General features: G+C 41.7%; 1 protein-coding gene across 7 annotated transcripts in view; it reads right to left on the reverse strand.

Moving 5' to 3' along the window:
- NUP93 (nucleoporin 93) overlaps positions 1–18,293 on the reverse strand; it is a 78,365-nt gene that overhangs the window by 24,227 nt on the left and 35,845 nt on the right. For all 7 annotated transcript variants that reach the window (XM_030955835.1, XM_030955838.1, XM_030955841.1 and 4 more), the window contains 2 exons: positions 5,809–5,871; positions 3,971–4,099 (listed from right to left, as the gene is read on the reverse strand). In XM_030955835.1, coding sequence (XP_030811695.1) covers positions 3,971–4,099; positions 5,809–5,871 — 192 coding nt within the window. The remainder of the gene's footprint in view (positions 1–3,970; positions 4,100–5,808; positions 5,872–18,293) is intronic.

Consider the following 18,293-nt stretch of genomic DNA (forward strand, 5'->3'; position numbering starts at 1 on the left):
GAACAAAGCAACTGTTAAAGCAGGTTTCCTGGGAAACAGACACGATGGCAGAAATGGTGCTTTGCAGCCTTTCCCTGCGTCGAGCCCGATAAATGCAGAGTTATTTAAAGTAATGCTAAATTATGGACATTGTCATTAATTACCTATGAGGTTTCATCTCCTAAAGCAAGTGAAGACCAGCACATAGTGACTTAGCATCCCTTTCAGCCAGTGCCCAAGCAGCAGACACACAGGGATTGGGGCTTTGTTTTGTGAATCTGTTTTTTTTTCTGCTTTGCAGCACCAAAGAGCACCCACTCCAGAGACTGGTGTGTGACTGCTGGGTTCAAACCAATGCAGGTAACAATCTGAATTCAAAAGTGGATGCCCAAAACTAAGAAATAACTGCTCTGGGTTGGTTTTTCCTTTTGTTTCTCCAATTTTAATTTAACCATTGTGCTTTAGGAAACACTTCTTAACTATCTGCTGCAGCTGAGAACTGCCACACTGAAATTAAATTCTTTAAATTCTACTGACTTAGCACTTCTGGAAAAAAAAAATCAAGAAGTCTAGAATTTGTCCTAATTTCCTTATACTTTCCTTTCCTATGGAAAAAGAGCCATGGAAGCAAGCTTATTTCCTACTTTTTCCCATCTCATGAGTGCATTCTGGCTTCACCTTTGAATTATTAAACTACAAGAAAGTACTAGCTCACTGAACTATCACATGGCTGTGCTAAAGGGAAAGTTCAAAAGGAAAAGTAAAGCAGTGAGTCAGCATGGGGAGGCCACTTCCAGGGCTCCCCTTGAATCACAGAAATAGATTGTGCAGGCAATCTTCCCAAGAAGGGAAGGATTGTCCCCCCTACAAACTAACAGGAGGAAAGTGGGGAGGTAGAAGGATATCCTTTGCTGGCAAGTCAGAATTTACCAAGTTTCAAGCAAAAAAAATATAATGAAATGTGTTCAAAACAGGTCAGGTTATGAAGTATAACTGGAGCAGCAAAAGGAAAAGCAGAAAAGTGGGTAATGCGCAAAGGACTGCAGAAGTGTAAGTGCACACACACAAATCTTGCTGTATCTCTAGTCTGATATTGCTTAAATGGCTTGTGCTGTTTTTCTCAACCACCTTTTGCTTTTCCCTGCCCTGAATTTTGCTATTTCCAAAACGTTATTCAGAACTGTAACATTTATTCCAAATATTATCCATTTCTGAAAGCTGCAGCTTAGCTGCACTGCCATGATATTTTTGTCTTTTAAATTCACTTAGCCAAACAATGCTGCTTTTCAAAGGAGTCCTCCTTCATTTGCACTCAGCCAAGCATTCAGCCTCACTTGCACACCAAACCCTGTGCATGTAAAGATGCATTATTCATCACCCTCATATGCATATGCACATTCCTCAGCAGAAGTCTGGGCAGACATTTTGTCAGCACTCCAAATAGCTTGGCCAGTAGATGCAGTGAATATCTAGGCAGGAGACCAAGCTGGAGAAACCCCATCAAAATACACTGTGGTGGAGTGGAAAGCATCTTGCAGTGCTTGGGAGTTAAGGGGTATGAAGATGTGCTACAGAGGGGCAGAACAGAAACCAAGAAGTGCCAGTGTTTCTATATCACTGCAGGAGTGTGCTGCTTGACAGCAGGAATGGAAGAGCTTGCAGCAAGGGCAGAAGAAAGAAAAAGCTGGAATAAGGAAAAACTTGGAAAAGGACAAAGGAAACGCCTTGGCACCTCATGGCACAACAGTCAGGACAAATACCTTCAGACCACAGGTGTTTGATATCTTGAAGACAAAACTCAGGCTTTCATCCCTTTCCAGCCCCACAAGAAGCACCTTTTTATCAGCTCTGGTTTTCCCTGACAAGAAGGTGGCCAGGCTGAAGGACAAGGGGGAAACAGAAAACCTTAATGGCAAGTCCTGCACTAGGTTCTTTGAATCGCAAGCTTTGCTTGTTAATTGGTCTTATTTCCATGAATAATGTGTTGGTATTTCCCTCTGCCCAAATTAGCTTGCCCAAAGCTTGAGAATTGGCTCGCAGGCAGACCGGCCCCCTGCTGCGTTTGGATCTGTGCCTTTTCAGCTGATTCTCCATCTCCAGAGGATATCAATTAAAGCTCTACTATATTCTACAGGCTGTGTCTGTTTGTGTCACATACACACAAAAAACTTATTTGACTGGAACAAGGCTTTAGAAGAACAACCTGCTGTGGGGAGGTTAGATAACAGGCTTTTAACACAGTAGATGCACTTCAAACCTCTCAGACCTTTGACTTCTTGAGGCTAAGACTAGAATATATCAAGGATTTTAAATGCTCTTGAAATGACATACTGCTACTATGAAAGCTTTGAAACAGAGTGGAGTATTACTGAGTGATAGTGTACATTGAGTCTTTAAACACATTCACCAGAAACATTAGGAGCTGAGTTTTCTCCCCTCCTCCCTCACACCAATTTGATGCTTGGCATCTCAAGTGCCTTGGACTGGGGGTAGCGTCCACTTGACAATGAAACACCAGAATAGGGGTTTTACCTGCTCAGAGTGGGTTATTAAATTACTTCTGCTAGCAGTTAACATCCACATTCCAAAAGGAAAACCCCATACCAGTAACTAGCACACAAACCAAAGATGTTAGAAGCTGTCAGTGTAACTGCCAAGTCTTCAGATTCACATCCTAAAATAATGGGATAGCTGTTCCTAGTTTAAAATTAATCCAGTCTGCATTATTTAGCATTTCTAATATTGGAAAGCTGGACAACCTTTGAGAAGTCCCGGTAAAGTATCAGTAACTATTTTCTGGGGAAGACAGCCTCTATAAAAATAGGTATGCTAACTGGGATTAACCTATATTTAAAAGAACAGTAATCAGAAAGGGACATTTCATTAACAATTTTAATTATTTCCAAATCCCTATACAGGTCATACCACATTAGCACCAAGGGCTTTTTTTATTTCAGTATACTTGCAGGTCATCCCAATGAACAAGAATTCACTTCCATGGGTGGAAAACATGGCTATAAGAAACATGTTTCTTTTTCAGCCTGAAAGCACAGCAACTTGCATCCCCACACTCCCTATCCCCTCTCCTCTCAAAGTGAGCATTTTCATGAGCACAGTGCAGCAGCAGTGATGTAACTTTGTGCTCCAGGGATCACAGCTGCTGTCTGATGCTTTCAGCTCAGAGGAGCTGGGTTCCCAACACCCTGCAGGTAACTCTGCTTTGCTCTACTCATTTAACTGAAGCATTTTATTTAAGAGAATAAACTGTAAAGCTTTAAATTGTAACAGAAGATAAGGAATGTTTTAAGATGATAGTCAGTATCTCTTTTGTTAAACACGAGGTCAGTCTTGCCCAAAGGATTTGGTCACTGCTGGATTAACCTGAACACTAGAGGTCTGAGCAGTACAAAATTCTAATCTGGTCTGCATGAGCCAGCAAGATAAAAAGGAAAGCTTTTTCTTTGTTGTTGTTGTTTATTCATTTGGTTTTGCCAAGAAACCTGAGAGACTTCATCAGCCTCCTAAGAAAAGCCATAAATCCAGGCTAGCACACAGTGATAAGGGGAAGAGACATTCTAAGACCTATGTGTAAGCACAACTGCACCTGAGAAACTCCCTGGTGTCACATCACAAGGGTTTCCTGAAGCCCCCAGTGTGTTTTCTATCCCCTGGGTATACTGACCTAGAATATGTTTGTGACTAAGTTTCCAGCCAGCACATATGTTGCTCAAAACACAGCTTCAACAACAGCAGCTCCATTGCCTGTACCCATCAGCCAATAAATAGAAACCATCACAAAGGTTTGATATTCTGCTAGACAATGCATTTTGCTAGTCAGAGCCATTCTAGAATTAAATAGGGATTTTATATTTCTCATTTTCACACAGTTGTAGTTGCAGAATATTTCAGAGGTGGTTTCAGCAGTGCTGGAATGCCAGCTGTGTACAATGCTGTGCGTGACTGCACACAGCATTTAGAAAGACAGAGTTACCTCATTCTCCTGGGTGAAATCAAGAGCATCTTCCCCTGATGCAAGCAGAGAATGAAGAATCCTTTGTTTCACCTGTTCCCATTCAACCAGCATTGATTCTCGGTGATACTCCTCAGCCATGGCAAAAGTCTGTTGGTGAAGAAGAACAAGAGCTAAGGAACATATAGAAACACTCACCAGCCTACCTCTGCTATTAATAGACAAGCCCGAAAATGAAATAGAAAACAGCAACTACATAAATCAACCAGGTCAGCCCTCAAGAGCTAATGGTGTGCTGCATGTTATTTTAACAGCCTTCCTGTTCAGGTACAATGGGATTCAGAAAGTAGGTGTACATGGAATTAAGACAACTCTCACATACCCCCAGCAGGTAATAGAGGGAAATTGTGTCTCTTCCATGGCATGGCAGCACAGGAATCTGAGCAGGAAGAAAATCAGAAAGCTTCCTTTTTTAACTTAGCAGCACACACACAATATCCAGGTTCATCACTGATCTGTGTGGTTTGTTGAGACTTAACTTCTCTAGTGACCAATAGCTTTTCACCTTCCTGGAGGCTACAAATGTCTGACTCGCTGCATTCTTAACAAAGATGTGTGTTTATTGTCCATAATCATTTTCAGGTCTTTACCAATGTATTTTTCTTTTAAATGGGAAATAGGATAAAATAAAAATCAAAATATTAAGGGAAAATAAACCAGTGTCAAAGAATCAGGAAGCCTCTTTCACCAGGAACGTAACTTGGGAAAGCACACAGGAAAATGAAATCTCAAGAAAAAATAACCTTTACCTTTAAAATGGCTGATGTGCTACATTGTCTTCAGATCCAATTGGGGAACATATGGGAGGAAACAGCTTTTCCCTCAGTAAGGGAAATATTCTCTTATTTTGGCAATAGCATTAGGATAGAGAAGATGCTTCACTACCTTTTCTGTTATTGTTGGGGTGAGACTAACAGCCTCAGGTATATCACCACAGGAAATAAGAAACTCTCCACTAATTCTAAATAGAGAATAAGCTATATTGTGTCTTCTTTCCTGTTCATATAGCTCTGTGCTGCAATATACTCAACTAAATATCTTGCTTGGCTAAGTTTTTCATTTCATTGCAGTTCACTGTTATAATATTGTCAATCAATGAGCAAAACATTCCTCAGAAGAAAGAACTGATATGAGACAATGACATTTGGCAAACATTTAATTACAGTGCAAGCATGCAACTAGAGCTTAAGGTTTGTGTTTCTTTGTTGCATTAGAAAATTCACTTTATACTTTCATGGCAGGATATAGGTTTTACTTGTACCTTCACTATAATCACAGGGTTTTAAACATGCTTCAATAGTTACAGATAATTTTATGTAATTGAAATAATTTTATGATGCTTACGTACTATTTCTTAGCATTTGAAAGAAACACAGGCTCAGTTCTAAACCTGATGCCCCCAGGATACATGGAGGGAAACAATCATAACACGAGCACTACGAGGTATGGAATGACATTTCCAAGAAGGAGTTACAAGACAAACAACAGGAAGCATTTTTCCATGCTGCATAATTCAATTGTGAAAATCACTGTCCCAGAACATGACAGATACCAAAAGCACAAATAGATTCAGAAACAGGATTAGATGAATTTCTTATCAGTAAACAACTTGCTGCTCAGATGATCTGCAAAACAACTATTTGTTCAGAGGTGAACATACAGGAGATGAAGGGGGAAGAGTAACTCCGTCTTTTTCTTACAGACTAAGTACTGATCCCTTTCAAGGGAAGAAAACTGGACTCTGCAAACCTCTCCTGTTTGTTTTTAGGCAAAAACGATGGTGCTTCTTTCTGACTTACCCTCCTCCTAGACTCTTCAATGGCAGACAGCAATGCATTATCTTTTTCATTCTTCAGGAATCCCTGCAGAAAAGGAGAAAGAGAACTTCAGCCAAAAAAATCAGCCTTGCACTAACATCAGATACATACTGTAGTACTCAGCTTTTTCAGCTCTAAAAAGTGCTCAAGAGCTCTCTCTGCAGTCCAGTCCCAAGAAGTTTAAAGGTCACTTTACTTCACCAAAGATACAGTAAGATGCCCATCAAGAGCAATGTGGAAATGAAAATGCATTAATCCCCCCTTTCAATATGCATTAAATCCAAGTGAAATGTCCTGCTTCTATTCTCTTTTATCTCTGTGTCCCAGCATCTGCCTCCTCTTGCTCTCCATTTGAGGGAGCTAGGATGAAAGCTGGTAGGAGCGATAAGCCAAGATAAGATTGTTGGACTTGAGTATGCTGAAAAAAAAAATAAAACAGGCTTTGACTTGGCAGCTTCAGGCAGAAGTGGAACTCTTGGAGGACCGATACAACTGTGAAAAAGAGCCTTTAAAACAGTCAGATGAGGAAGGATGGAAATAACTAAACAGTTGGAAAGCATACAGAAGAAGTTTACCACACAACTTCTCTTCATGAAAACAGCTGGAGTGGGTAAAAAGGAAGAACTGTATTTTTAATTCTCAGTACATGAGTAAATCTCAAAGAGGTCAGGTGTGTGTAAACAAACTGATTTAGATGAGCTGTTAACTCCTTATCCCAAAAGTTACCTTTATGACCTATACTAGGAAATATAAAAATGAAGTTTTAACTTTAAACAAGTAGCTGTGGGGTAAAATGCAGTAGCACACAGAGACAACAATAGGATGTGTTTATCACATTTTAACATGCATATCTTTATTTTGAATTTTCACTGTTACATCACCAATTAATAAATCAAGCTGATTTGTATGCCCAGACTTCAGCTTAATCATTATTCAGATCATTAAAAAGAAAAAGAAGCTTTTGTATCCCTCTGAAGTAATCAGCTATAAATTATCAACTCCATTAAGTGCTAATATCTTAAAAGTCTGTATACTGACTCCACAGCTCTAAAACCAAAAGCTGCTAACAAACCCAGAGAGAGGGAACTCAGTGGACCGTGCTTTATGCTTTTATAAAGAGAAAACACAGTTGGCAGCAGTGTCCAACTAAATTTGTCAGGAATCAGGACAATTTTGTGCCTTTTAGTCTCCCCATCTTCCTGCAAAGAATTCCTGCGGTGACACAGGGAGATTTGGGCTTTTTGGAAAAAAAGTATTTATGGTAGGTCTTAGAAACTGCCCTACAGCAGTAATATATACAACCACAGGTATCACAGAGTGATACTTAGCTCTGGGAGGTGAGGAGCAGTTGAAATCTCCCCATTCTGAAGCAATCTGGCAGGACACTGTCACACAGGTGTGCTGCTTGCTTCCCGCTCCCCAGCACCAGCATGTGAAATAAAGGGCACTGCACCCTCTCCTTCTGAAATATGTAGAACAAGCATTTGAGGTACATGGGACAGGCTGTGACCCCCTTCAGCTGGAAATAAGACGGTGACCCTTTTCTGTACACCAGAGAGAGAACAAGCTGCCATCCTCCAAGGGACGTGCGGTGCAGTTCCCCAGAAACAGCCCTGAATTACACACGGGAGGGAGCGGTCACCCCGAGCCAGCCTATTCTTCATTTCACCAGCAGACAGGTCCTGCTTTATTTTTAGACAATGCCCACAGAGAAATCACAGTTACAACCTGAAAAAAAGGAAGCTAAATCCAGATCCTTGCACACGTCTGGGGACCAGCTATTACAGCAGCTGTCACTGAGACAAGGGCTGCCGCAGTCACTGAACTGGGCCAAGACCCAGCCTCAGCTCTGTGCAGGAGAAGGGTGGAGACCTGCCTTGCAAGGCTTGTCCCTGCCTGCATGGGTAGAAGGACTCTGGGAGGACAACGAGTTTTCTGGGTTCCTTCTTTTGTTTTCATTTCCCCACCTTCAACCTAAAATGGAGAAAGATTAATTTAATTCCAGAAAATTATCTGGAATTAAAACAAGCAATGCTTCTAGACACTCAGAGCACACACAGAACAGAAGAGACAGACCCATTTCTGATGGTAGATATCTGATGCTGCAGAGAACAGTGTGTTAGCTGTATTTTAACAACACTGCTAACTTTACAGGCAAAACCAGCCCACTGTCTCCAAGACACATACCTACAGTTACCTGGATGTGATGGAGGGTGTGAGGTTGCAGAGGTCCTGGGTGCCTGGCTCCCTGACTGCTCTGTGAGCACTGGACTCCTGAAAATCCCAAGAGATACAAGTCCTACCTTTCCTGCCCTTGGTCTTCCACTCTTTTCCATTCAGGGATGTGTGCACTAACAGGTACCTGCCTAGAAACGTACACAGCAATGATGGTAATCAACACAGTAACTTCAGATGTGCTTGAACTTCCCTTGATGTCAGTAAATCCAGGCTGAGTATCTTAATGAAACCACCCAGCTCCCAGAGAGCTCTACAAGGTCCGTTTAAGGGATCACATTACACCAAATGCCAATTAGAGGATGATAATTATCTTTTTCAATCTCAAAAACTACTTCTTTAGCAAAATAAAATCCTCACATATTCCAAATAACATCTGTAATGCCTCACTAAGGAGAAATCCATTTTTAAAAGGTTGCCCTATGTCTTGTGCTAAACATTATGACTCTAGCATGACAATTTCTGCTTCAGTTAATTACAGGCTAATTGTTAAACCTCAGAAGAGGGAGTTTCAGTAACTGATGCTGGAGCTCCTATTACTGCTTGTGCGAGCTGCTTCTACTTAGTTAGGCCAAATAAGAGCTCCTAGGGGTGCCACTCCAGGCTTTGGTGGCCAGAATTTCACTCCTTAAGAAAGGGAGGTGCGTTTGGCTGGCTGCAGGATTCCCTGGATTTATTGCGTTGCCACCTAGTGGCGCACTACACTTAGATCACCAGACACGATTTCACGGATATACATAAATGCACACAAATGCACCTCCTCTGCATGAAAAAGCAGAGCCCCGGAACAAGGATAGGCAGAGAGATGGCAGAGATGCACTTTACATCAGAGAATTGTTGTCCTCAGAAATCCCAGGTCACGTTAAGGGATCACGTATCTCTTCAGAAGGCTGGGCTGTGAACAGTGCTGGTTGTGCTCACCAGTTACATGTGCCCTAAAAGCTTTCTGCAGTCCCAGAGGCAAGGTTTGACTTTGCCACGAACACTGGCAGCCTGTAAGAGGATACGGAGGTGCAGCGTTCAGCACGCACAGGGAGCGCACGGCCCACAAAGCAGGAGCTGCCCTCTCAGGGGAGATGCTGCTGATTGTACAACGAGTAACAGACATTGCTTCATATTCAGCTTCCAAAGAGAAAAGCGGGAGGAGAACAGAGATTATTGTTAGGAGACAAAAGGCTATTTCACAGAGGCAGATGGCAAAGATAGGAACAGCCAACAGGAGCATTGCTGTAATCTCAGAGGTGAAAACCTCACCTTGCAGCTCCCCCTGCACAAGCTCTGCCAGTGCAGGGATCCCAGCGTAGACTGGATTCTGCTTGAAAATGAAAATCTTACTTCCCTGAGGCAGGTTTATGCAAAAAGCTCACAGAGCCTTAATGGCACATCACTCTGCCCTCCTTTAGTGAGTAGCTTTTGATTTTCCTCTCTTTTACTGTCTGACTCCCACACATCCTTCCTGCATCTAGTTTGGAAGAGAAGCAGCATAACTCTTCTCCATCACCAGTTCTCTGCAGCACTCACTGCTGAATGTTTCCCACACACCATTTGTACAATATCCGATGCGATGGTGTTTGCAAAACAGGGACACAGGCACAGAAACACACCCACTCTCACACCCTCGGGTTCCAGCTTCTCGCGAAGTCCCGCTTACACTTACACATCTACTGACTCTCAGCATCTTTCCTAAGCACATTCCAGATCCTCCTGGATCTCCTACTCCTTGAATTTCAGCCTGATCTCACAGTCTGCCCTTTTTGCTGAAATCCAGCATCACTCTGCTTCCCTCGATGATGATTTGTAGCAGCAGCCCCACAGTGGAAGGGCAGGGCAGGAGCCCTGGCAGCCTGTGCTTGCTGCACTAGTACCTCTCATCTCAGCCACAGACTGACACAGGCTGGTTTGACAGCAACCAGCACCTGCCTTGCTCCAGCCTGAATTCCAGCAGTTCATTATCAGTACAAAAGGGCACACGTGCACACACCAATGGTCTCTTTTTGACAGGAGACTGAAAGTCTCTTCCACTTACTGCAGTAAATGAGGTTAGTAAACTCTCCTGGCTGAGAGAAGTCTCTTAATTACTTTCATCAGCCAGGCCATACTTTTAATACTTGATCTTAGTGTTCAAGCTGTCAAGAGAAAGCGAGTGTTGCCAAATAGTATATTGAGGCTTTGGATGGTGACAGCAATGGGTACTTTTTCACTGGCACAGAAAGAAAGAAGAAAATGAAATGAACAATCTGGGACCATTTCAAGTCAATTGCTCTTTGATTAAAATATTTCCAAGTGCTGGATTTCCAGTAGATCCAGTGAATCCAGCAGGGACAGTTAACAAAAATCACTCTGGCAAATCCAGGTGAAGCACCTGAATTTAGTATTTCTACTAGCAATTCTAAGAAATAATTTGCTAAGAAATAAATACAATCCTACTGAAAACATGGACACTTCTGAGCCTACTCCTGAGGTGGTGTACCCTGGCACAACCCTCCTGGCCATGTTCTCTCTGGAAACAGAAAATGAAGCAAAACTACCTGTCACTTTTTAAATCTAAATTATTGTTTGTGCTGACACAAGCATCAGTGCTTGCTGGCTGGCTTTAAATAGGCCAAAGGGTGAAGAGTCATGACCAACCATTGTATTCCTGAAGATGGTGACACACCAATGTAGCATGGGCAGTGTTTCAGTCTATTCACTCTTCCTTTGTATGTGTGACACCACCATGTGGAATACAATACGGAAGCTTCCCTAGGCCTCCCATGATTTGTTTTTCAGAAAGCATCAGGTTTTTTGGGCTAAAGCCATGCAGATAAGCAGCTTCACTACATACTTTGGCCTGTGCAATACTGTGCCCTTCAAAGCAGCAAGGCAGATGCCCAAAGATCAGCTACCAAGCACATTGAGCCAAGAGCATTTGTGAAATTGGCTTCCTCCTTGGAGAGCTTCAGATGGCAAAACTGCTATGGGGCCAAAACAGACTGAGGGCAGAGAGGAAGATAACCCAAAGAAAGGTGATTCACCAGTCAGTATCACTTCAAAGCTGCATGAGAGGCAAGGAGTGCATCATTGTACACAGACCAAAAGGTCCACTGGAAAGGACAGTCTGATGAGTCTCATCCCATAGCTCTATACGTTGTTCAATTTAAGGATTTAGCAATACAACATTTCCCTAGCCTTAGACAGCTGCACTTGTCAAACTAAAACATACATTTCTCAACTTCCTTACCATCACATTTAGAGTGGGAAATCCTGTAACATTTTTAATTCCCTGTTGACTGAACAGAAAAAGCAGGGAAAAACCAGAAGGCTTTAGAGTTTGATAAGACCTAAGAGCCTGCTGTTGCATCAGAGACTTTCAAAGCAACAGCCATGTTGAAGTTGAAAAGGGAAAAGCACATAGCAATAGCTAGAACACAAAACTGTGCTAATACAGCCAAACACTGGGTTTGGGGAAGATCTGCTGCTCTGCTACCTGCCTTCACAGAGGTCAAATCACATCCCCCTGTGCACTGTGACTGTGCTACACACTTGCAGTCAATATTCATGATCAGCTGGTTTGAGAGTCAAGCTAGAATTCTTCCTCACTCTGCAAGACAATAGCATTTCAGTGGCAGTAAGTCATTAATATATACAAAGCCTGCCTTCATCGCTGCTTCCTTGCGTGACTAGTAGCAATTTTAAAGATTACTTCAGGGTTATTAAAGTGGCTTCCTGCTACAGCAAAATCAAATTTTGCAGAGCTATAATACTGTCTTCCATCCATGATGGAGAAGCAGCAACCTGGGCCTCACCCCAGCAGCAGCAGGAGTCAATGCAGGCCAGGCTGGAGCCCACGCACAGTGCAGAACAAGAGGGGCACCTCCACTTGCCCACAAGGCTCTCCCTGGGGTTGTGTGCACCATGGAAGATGCACAGAACAGCCTTTCCCAGAGACAAGCACTGGGGCAGGAACAAGCCTCCCCTACCTCGCCATCGGCACATGTTGATGCAGTGACCAGGTTTGAACACGGTCTTTAATCCGTGTTACAGAGTGAGCCTTAAGCAAATATTTACAAAGAGCTCTCTGCTGCTGGTTAGTGCCTGCAATGCAAAGATCTAGCACTCTTTTCTGTATTATTTTACTGGTTAGACTGTTTGATCTGTGAAATTCATGCAGCTTTCACAGTAATCTTAAGACGGTATCCAGGAACATTGGATTTTGCTGTGTTGGATAAATATCATTATTCCTTCTAGCCATGACAGGAGAAACTCAAACTGCTGAAAGAAGCATTCCTTGGGAAAATCACGGATCAGCTCTAACATAAGCAGGGGCAGATGGTGCATGCTCTTTGACTCTTGCTGGGCCTGTTTGAATCTGGCAAGTGAAGACTGGAAATGTGTTCCTCAGACATACAGGCTTGAAGGGAAGAAATACAAACACCTCCTAGTGCTCACTTCAGCCAGGACACCATCCATTAAGCATAGAAGGCTTATACCAAACCATCAGTTAATATCAAACCATCCCCAGCACTGAGAGGCACCACCACATCCCAACCCAACCGCAGTCCTCCAGAGCACATCTGCAGCACGTGGCCAGCAAGGAGAGCTCAGGTATCTGCAGTGAATAGAAGCAAAATTTACCATGAAACATACAGGAAGTACAGCTTTATCATACTGGAAATGTCTAGAAAAATACCACTGCTCAGATTGCCTGCAGGAATATTGTGCCAGGCACTCAGCAGCGCCAAAATCGAACTCTGCTATGTGGCACTACTTGTTCCATGTATAAATGGAGATCATCACTGCTGGCAAGAAACATGACTCCGCTTAATTTTAGTTTCTAATTCAACACAGGATGCTCAGTGAGTTCATGCACTATGAGATTTCAGTATTTCATTTAAAACTGTACTTACACGTGGCTTAACTCCTGACATAACATGAGAACTCATTGCAGCATTCCTGTGTACTTTCGATTTCTTTAAAAATATGTCAAAGACATTTCCAAGACTTAACAAATCTAAGTGCAATTAGAATGAGTGAAGTAGGACATGAGTTTTAAAAAACACCACAATATATCAATCATCACAATATATATAATTTATATACTGCTTACACAACATACCTAATTATTAAAATATTAGTAATTATCCATACTACTTGTTGTCTTTCCCCTCCATCACAGTGAAATCAACAGAACTTCAATTACACAAGTTAGTTTCTCATTTTCAGAGTTTTAAAAATTGTTGCCCTGTTATGTTGGGCTGCACAGTGCATGGGAATGCTGTAGCTTTTTTTCAAAGTCACAAAGACTTTAATAGCATAAAACCAAGATAATACATTTCTTAATCCAAAATTTTGCAGCAAAGTTGATTAGAATAAAGTTCTGTTTCACATACAATCACCAGCCTCCACTACACAGATCATTTTTGACAGCAATTGTTAATGCAACACAAAAGTAGCGTGAACAACAGTGCTACTTTCTCTAGTGATCCTGTCTTTCTCTCCAGGCACATACTCATTTTCCTTCTCCCTATGATATAACTGGGAGTGGTCCAACAACAATCCCAGGTCCTTTCAAAGTATAAAGCACAAAGGAGATCTGTGCAATGCCAAAACAGAAAGTCTAGAATAGCCCTAACCTGCTGAAAAGGTCATGAAAAGAACAGGAGTAACAATGAACATAAAAAACTTGAACTAGAAAGATATTACTATCTTTACATTCCTGAATATTTTTATCAGGAATATAAACATCTGTGTTTTATTAATTGAATAAACATAAAAATGGAAAACTAGAAAGAAGGTAGAGAGACTCTTGCCAGCCAACTGTGGCAGTAGGAGACATTACTCTAGAAGAAGCTTGTTCAGCTGGTACATTACACCTGAAAACACCTCAGATGGCATTTCTGTTTGTCTTAATCAAGACAAAGAAACCAAAATGTCACAAAGGCAATTAAACACAGGACTATCTCACTTGGAATTACGACTTCTTGGGTGAGGGAATGTCTCCACACAGATCAGGCCAGCAGGAGCAGCAGCAGGACCCATGGAAAGCCCATCTCCTGTGGCACTGGCATCAGCACAGAGCGAACAGACCACACAGTCTGAAACCCGAGCTCATTCATCAACTTTCCAAATATATGGCTACCTGTTTTTCTTGACATTTTGAATGCAGAGAGATGACCTTAGTGTGGGGCTTTGCTCAGTGCTATGATGAGTGGCTACAGCCTCTCCCCTGTGCTATACAAGTCCTTGCATTATGATCCTGAATAAAAAATACAAGCCTACAAAAATCACAAATACGTCAAGAGATCCACAATCAAAACTCAAGGCTTTGCCTCTTTTTGGAATTTAAGTAAATTAAATCATGAGATAATACCAGTGGGCTTGAGATCCACAATGTAATCCCATAATAAAAATATTTGTAGCATGCAAACGAAGATAAGTTCTGATCATCCACTAGAATAAGCCGCTATACCCGCCTCTCTGGTATCATGTTTTTTAAGGGAATACTGTGAAAAAACCTACAGATTTAAATGATTTAATACCTTCACTGTACAGTCTTATCTAAGGCTGTAATGTAATACCTCTTGCTGGAAACATGCTCGCATCAGGCAGGACGCCCTCAAATCAAGCCATCGAAACCAATTTCACTGATGACGCCATTTTCTTATTTCTTTCGCTGCCATTTTAGCATCGTGGTTACTCCACGTTTCCTCAAGAAGTAGCTGTGCATTCTCCCTGCTCTAAGAGGAAACCATGCTCGAATAACACGATGACAAATGAAACCTGTATGCTGAATTTCTGCCCGCGTCACGTCCCTGCATGGCAGGGGCATGGACGAAGCACAGTTGCTACTGCAGACCACACCTCAATTCCCTGTACTGGGAGCTGGCGAGGAGTCTCCTAAGAAATTGCAAGCTGAGAAAGCAGCCGCTGGAAATTCATGGGCATCACAGGAAAAATTGATACAACTGAGGAAAGAGGAGTGTCCAGCTCTGTATCTCTCTGAATCCCACAGAAAACACTGGCTAGTAAGGCAATAGTTTGAAAAGAGAAGCAAAAGGCATAAAGGAGGCACACAGACAAGCTTGCAGTGTCTGCTGCTGGACTAACTGTATATTGACCTTAACATATAGGTAACCACAAAAACCCACTTAACCTGGCAGCAGAAAATTCATTTCTCAGTATCACATCCAAAGCCAAACAGTCACCCCAATCAATCAATAAAGTATTCCTTATCCCAAAATGACATTTCTGATGGATCACCAGCAAGAGGGGCAAATTATTAAACAATCCTGCTACTCATTAACACCCAGCCTTCTCTAATTCACTTCTAAAATTTTATTGCAGTCCTTCAGTCCCCCCCATCCCTTGCCCCTTGCTAAGTGCTTTATCCTTCTGCTTGTCTGACTGGGAACGTGTAACCTTGCTGTTTGTGAGAAACAAGGATGTTCTCTGGATTTTTTTGAAAACTGAAACATGATTGATATTTCCACATATCTTCCTTCACAATTTCAGATGAGTTGAAACAGTTAAATGCCTTCAAGTTAGTCTGAAACTGTAGGTAAAAAAAAACAGTAATGAAAAAATCAGTTCTCTTTACCTCCTCTGGATTCAAGTAGTGAGCCTGGCAGTACTGAGCCTCACACTGTCCCTGTTCTCAGGCTGACTCGAGCAGAAAGATTTCGGCTGCTGTGCCCCCATCCCACAGCTGAAAGCCTGCGTACCGACTCCCTGAACACTCCCGAGGAGCGCGAGTTATCTTTCTGCTCCATGAAAAGAAAAGCCAAGCAGCATCTTTTAGCCTCCATCTGCATTTCAGACAGAAAGCGAGGCAGGCAGCGAACGCTCACTGCCTCAAAGGGACAACGCCTGCTTCAGACATCAAAATCCTGTCAGCAATGGAAATGCAACAACCAAGTTACACCAGGATGCACATCCTGATCCAGCAGAGGTGGCTTACCCCTGTGCTGTACCTCCACAAAAGGGGTTCCTATAACATTTCTACTGCAGTTTGAAGTCTCTCAGAAAAACACATACAGGGAAAGAAAACCCTTCCCAAGTTAAATTCACTTTATTTCGCTTAGAGGCTAACAGGACAAAGAGACAAGATTACATTCAATGTAGAGTGAAGAATGTAGGCTTTTTTTTTTTTTTTTAATACACACTGGAATGTCAAGAAAATGTGCAAATTTGAAGTTCAGCCCTCTTAAATAACATGAGATGATTTGGCAAAATCATCCACCTGAGTTAAAAAAAATAAGCCCAAGTTAGCTACCCCATTCTTCCTCAGTATTTGTAAATAAATAATAGCTACTTTGTTCACCTAATAGCTATTTTCAACATAACACCTTATCCCCTAGGATAAATATAAATATTTTACTGACAGTGAAAGCAAGCAATTTGGAGTTCACATATGTCACGATATCCTTAAATCCTCAATTTAAACATGCCATGGTCTTTAGAAATGGTTTTTCTTTACTACATTACCGATACATTTCACAAAGTTAATTATTTAAATTACATATGAATTATTAATTACAGATCATTAAACTAAGGAGCAGAAGTCTGGAATATGCCTGTCATAATTATACAACTTATATTTTAAAATGTTAGACATTAAAGGGCTCAGAGAGAAAAGCATACACTCAAATTCTCTGCTGAATTTGAGTGTATGCTTTTGAACACTTTATCCTTTTTCAGTTTATTTCTCCTATTGTGTAATAAACCTAAGGTTTAAACTTTCCAGACTTGGGGCACAAGGCCGGTGTGCTGAGGATACACCACAGACAATAGGTTTCCATTTTTCTCCTCTGGCTGTACTCCACCCTGGCTAAGGAACTGTCTAGCAGTGCATGCCTTTATTTGCACCTTGCATTAACAAGGCACACAAGCTTTTGGACTTTAATGTAAATTAAATGTCAAGTGCAGATACTGCCAACAGATATCACGGAAAACCCTGCTATAAGAGACCTATAGCTAATTATTCTTTACAGCGGCTCAGTCATTTTTTCATACATTAATTTATGGAGCTTAGTTGAAGTCTGTCTCCCACCCACTTCAAACAAAGGAAAATAATTTGCCACACTGTACTAACTGCAAGGATAACTGAGTCGTCTCCCATACAGGGTCAGTGGGGATGGGATGGTTTCCTCCATGTTTTTACACAGGCAAACCACACGTTTAATTGCCCTTTACTTGATTTTTTTGCTGAGCTGCCTTGTGGAAAGACCCCCCCCCCCCGCCTTTGCACAGGTAATCTGGTTGGAAGAGGCAACTTTTTGGCCATGCTATGCCACTGTTCCACATCTTCCCTCTGAGAATTTCTCAGTTGATAAAAGCAAGAGTGTCGAACACGGCACACAGGCAGCTTAATATTTGGGGAGGGAGACCCAAAGGAGGAAAGTCACTCTACTGAAAGAGCCCAGGTGCCATCCCAGCACAGTATGTTTTATTAAAATGCTTCCTTCCATATACAAAAATAGAACTGAATGAAACGCAGAAAAATCAACCCACCCTGTACTTTTGTCCCCATACCAAAGCCAGGCAGAGCTCCCGGTTTCATGCAGCCTTTAAGTCTCCCAGATCTGGGAGTATTAAATGAGCTGCCACCCACCCAGCTAGTCATGACCACCACATTTATATAAATGTTAATTCCCTGACTGCTTCCCTTTACTATAACTTTACTGGATTAACCCTTTTCATAATGTATCCTATTCACTTGAAAGAGAGGTGGGACCTAGGCTGCAAACTCCACTTGACTAAGCAAATATGCTTCACCACCTCATTTAAGAAATTAACAAAAAGAAGCAAATCTCCACATATCTTCATTTGCTTTGAAAGAATAGAAATATTTTCTCTCTTATTTTTGTCTTACACTTGAAATCCTTACTTCAAAATAAGATTAAAGAAAGTTTAACGTGTCTTCTAAATAAATCATAAGTGCACATGTAAGAACAGGGGAAACAGAATGGACCAACATCTCTGCACCACAATGAAAAGCAGGAGAAAAAAAATCATAATCATGTAGCATCTTTATTTTTTGTTTAAAATACTTCCATAGACTTTTCATAGCCCAGGGAAGAGAAATCAGGAATAAAGGCATTCAGAAAGTTATGCTACTGTATTTCTGCTTAAATGAAAAGCAAAGTCAGCAATGTCAAGAGGGTCTTTAAAAAGGCAACACAAATGAAACCCAAAGCAGACGCTGGACTGCCCCACCCAACAGCTGCTCTAGCGAAGAACATTGGAAGGTAAAG

This window comes from Camarhynchus parvulus, chromosome 11 (assembly GCF_901933205.1).
Source record: "Camarhynchus parvulus chromosome 11, STF_HiC, whole genome shotgun sequence".
Taxonomy (NCBI): domain Eukaryota; kingdom Metazoa; phylum Chordata; class Aves; order Passeriformes; family Thraupidae; genus Camarhynchus; species Camarhynchus parvulus.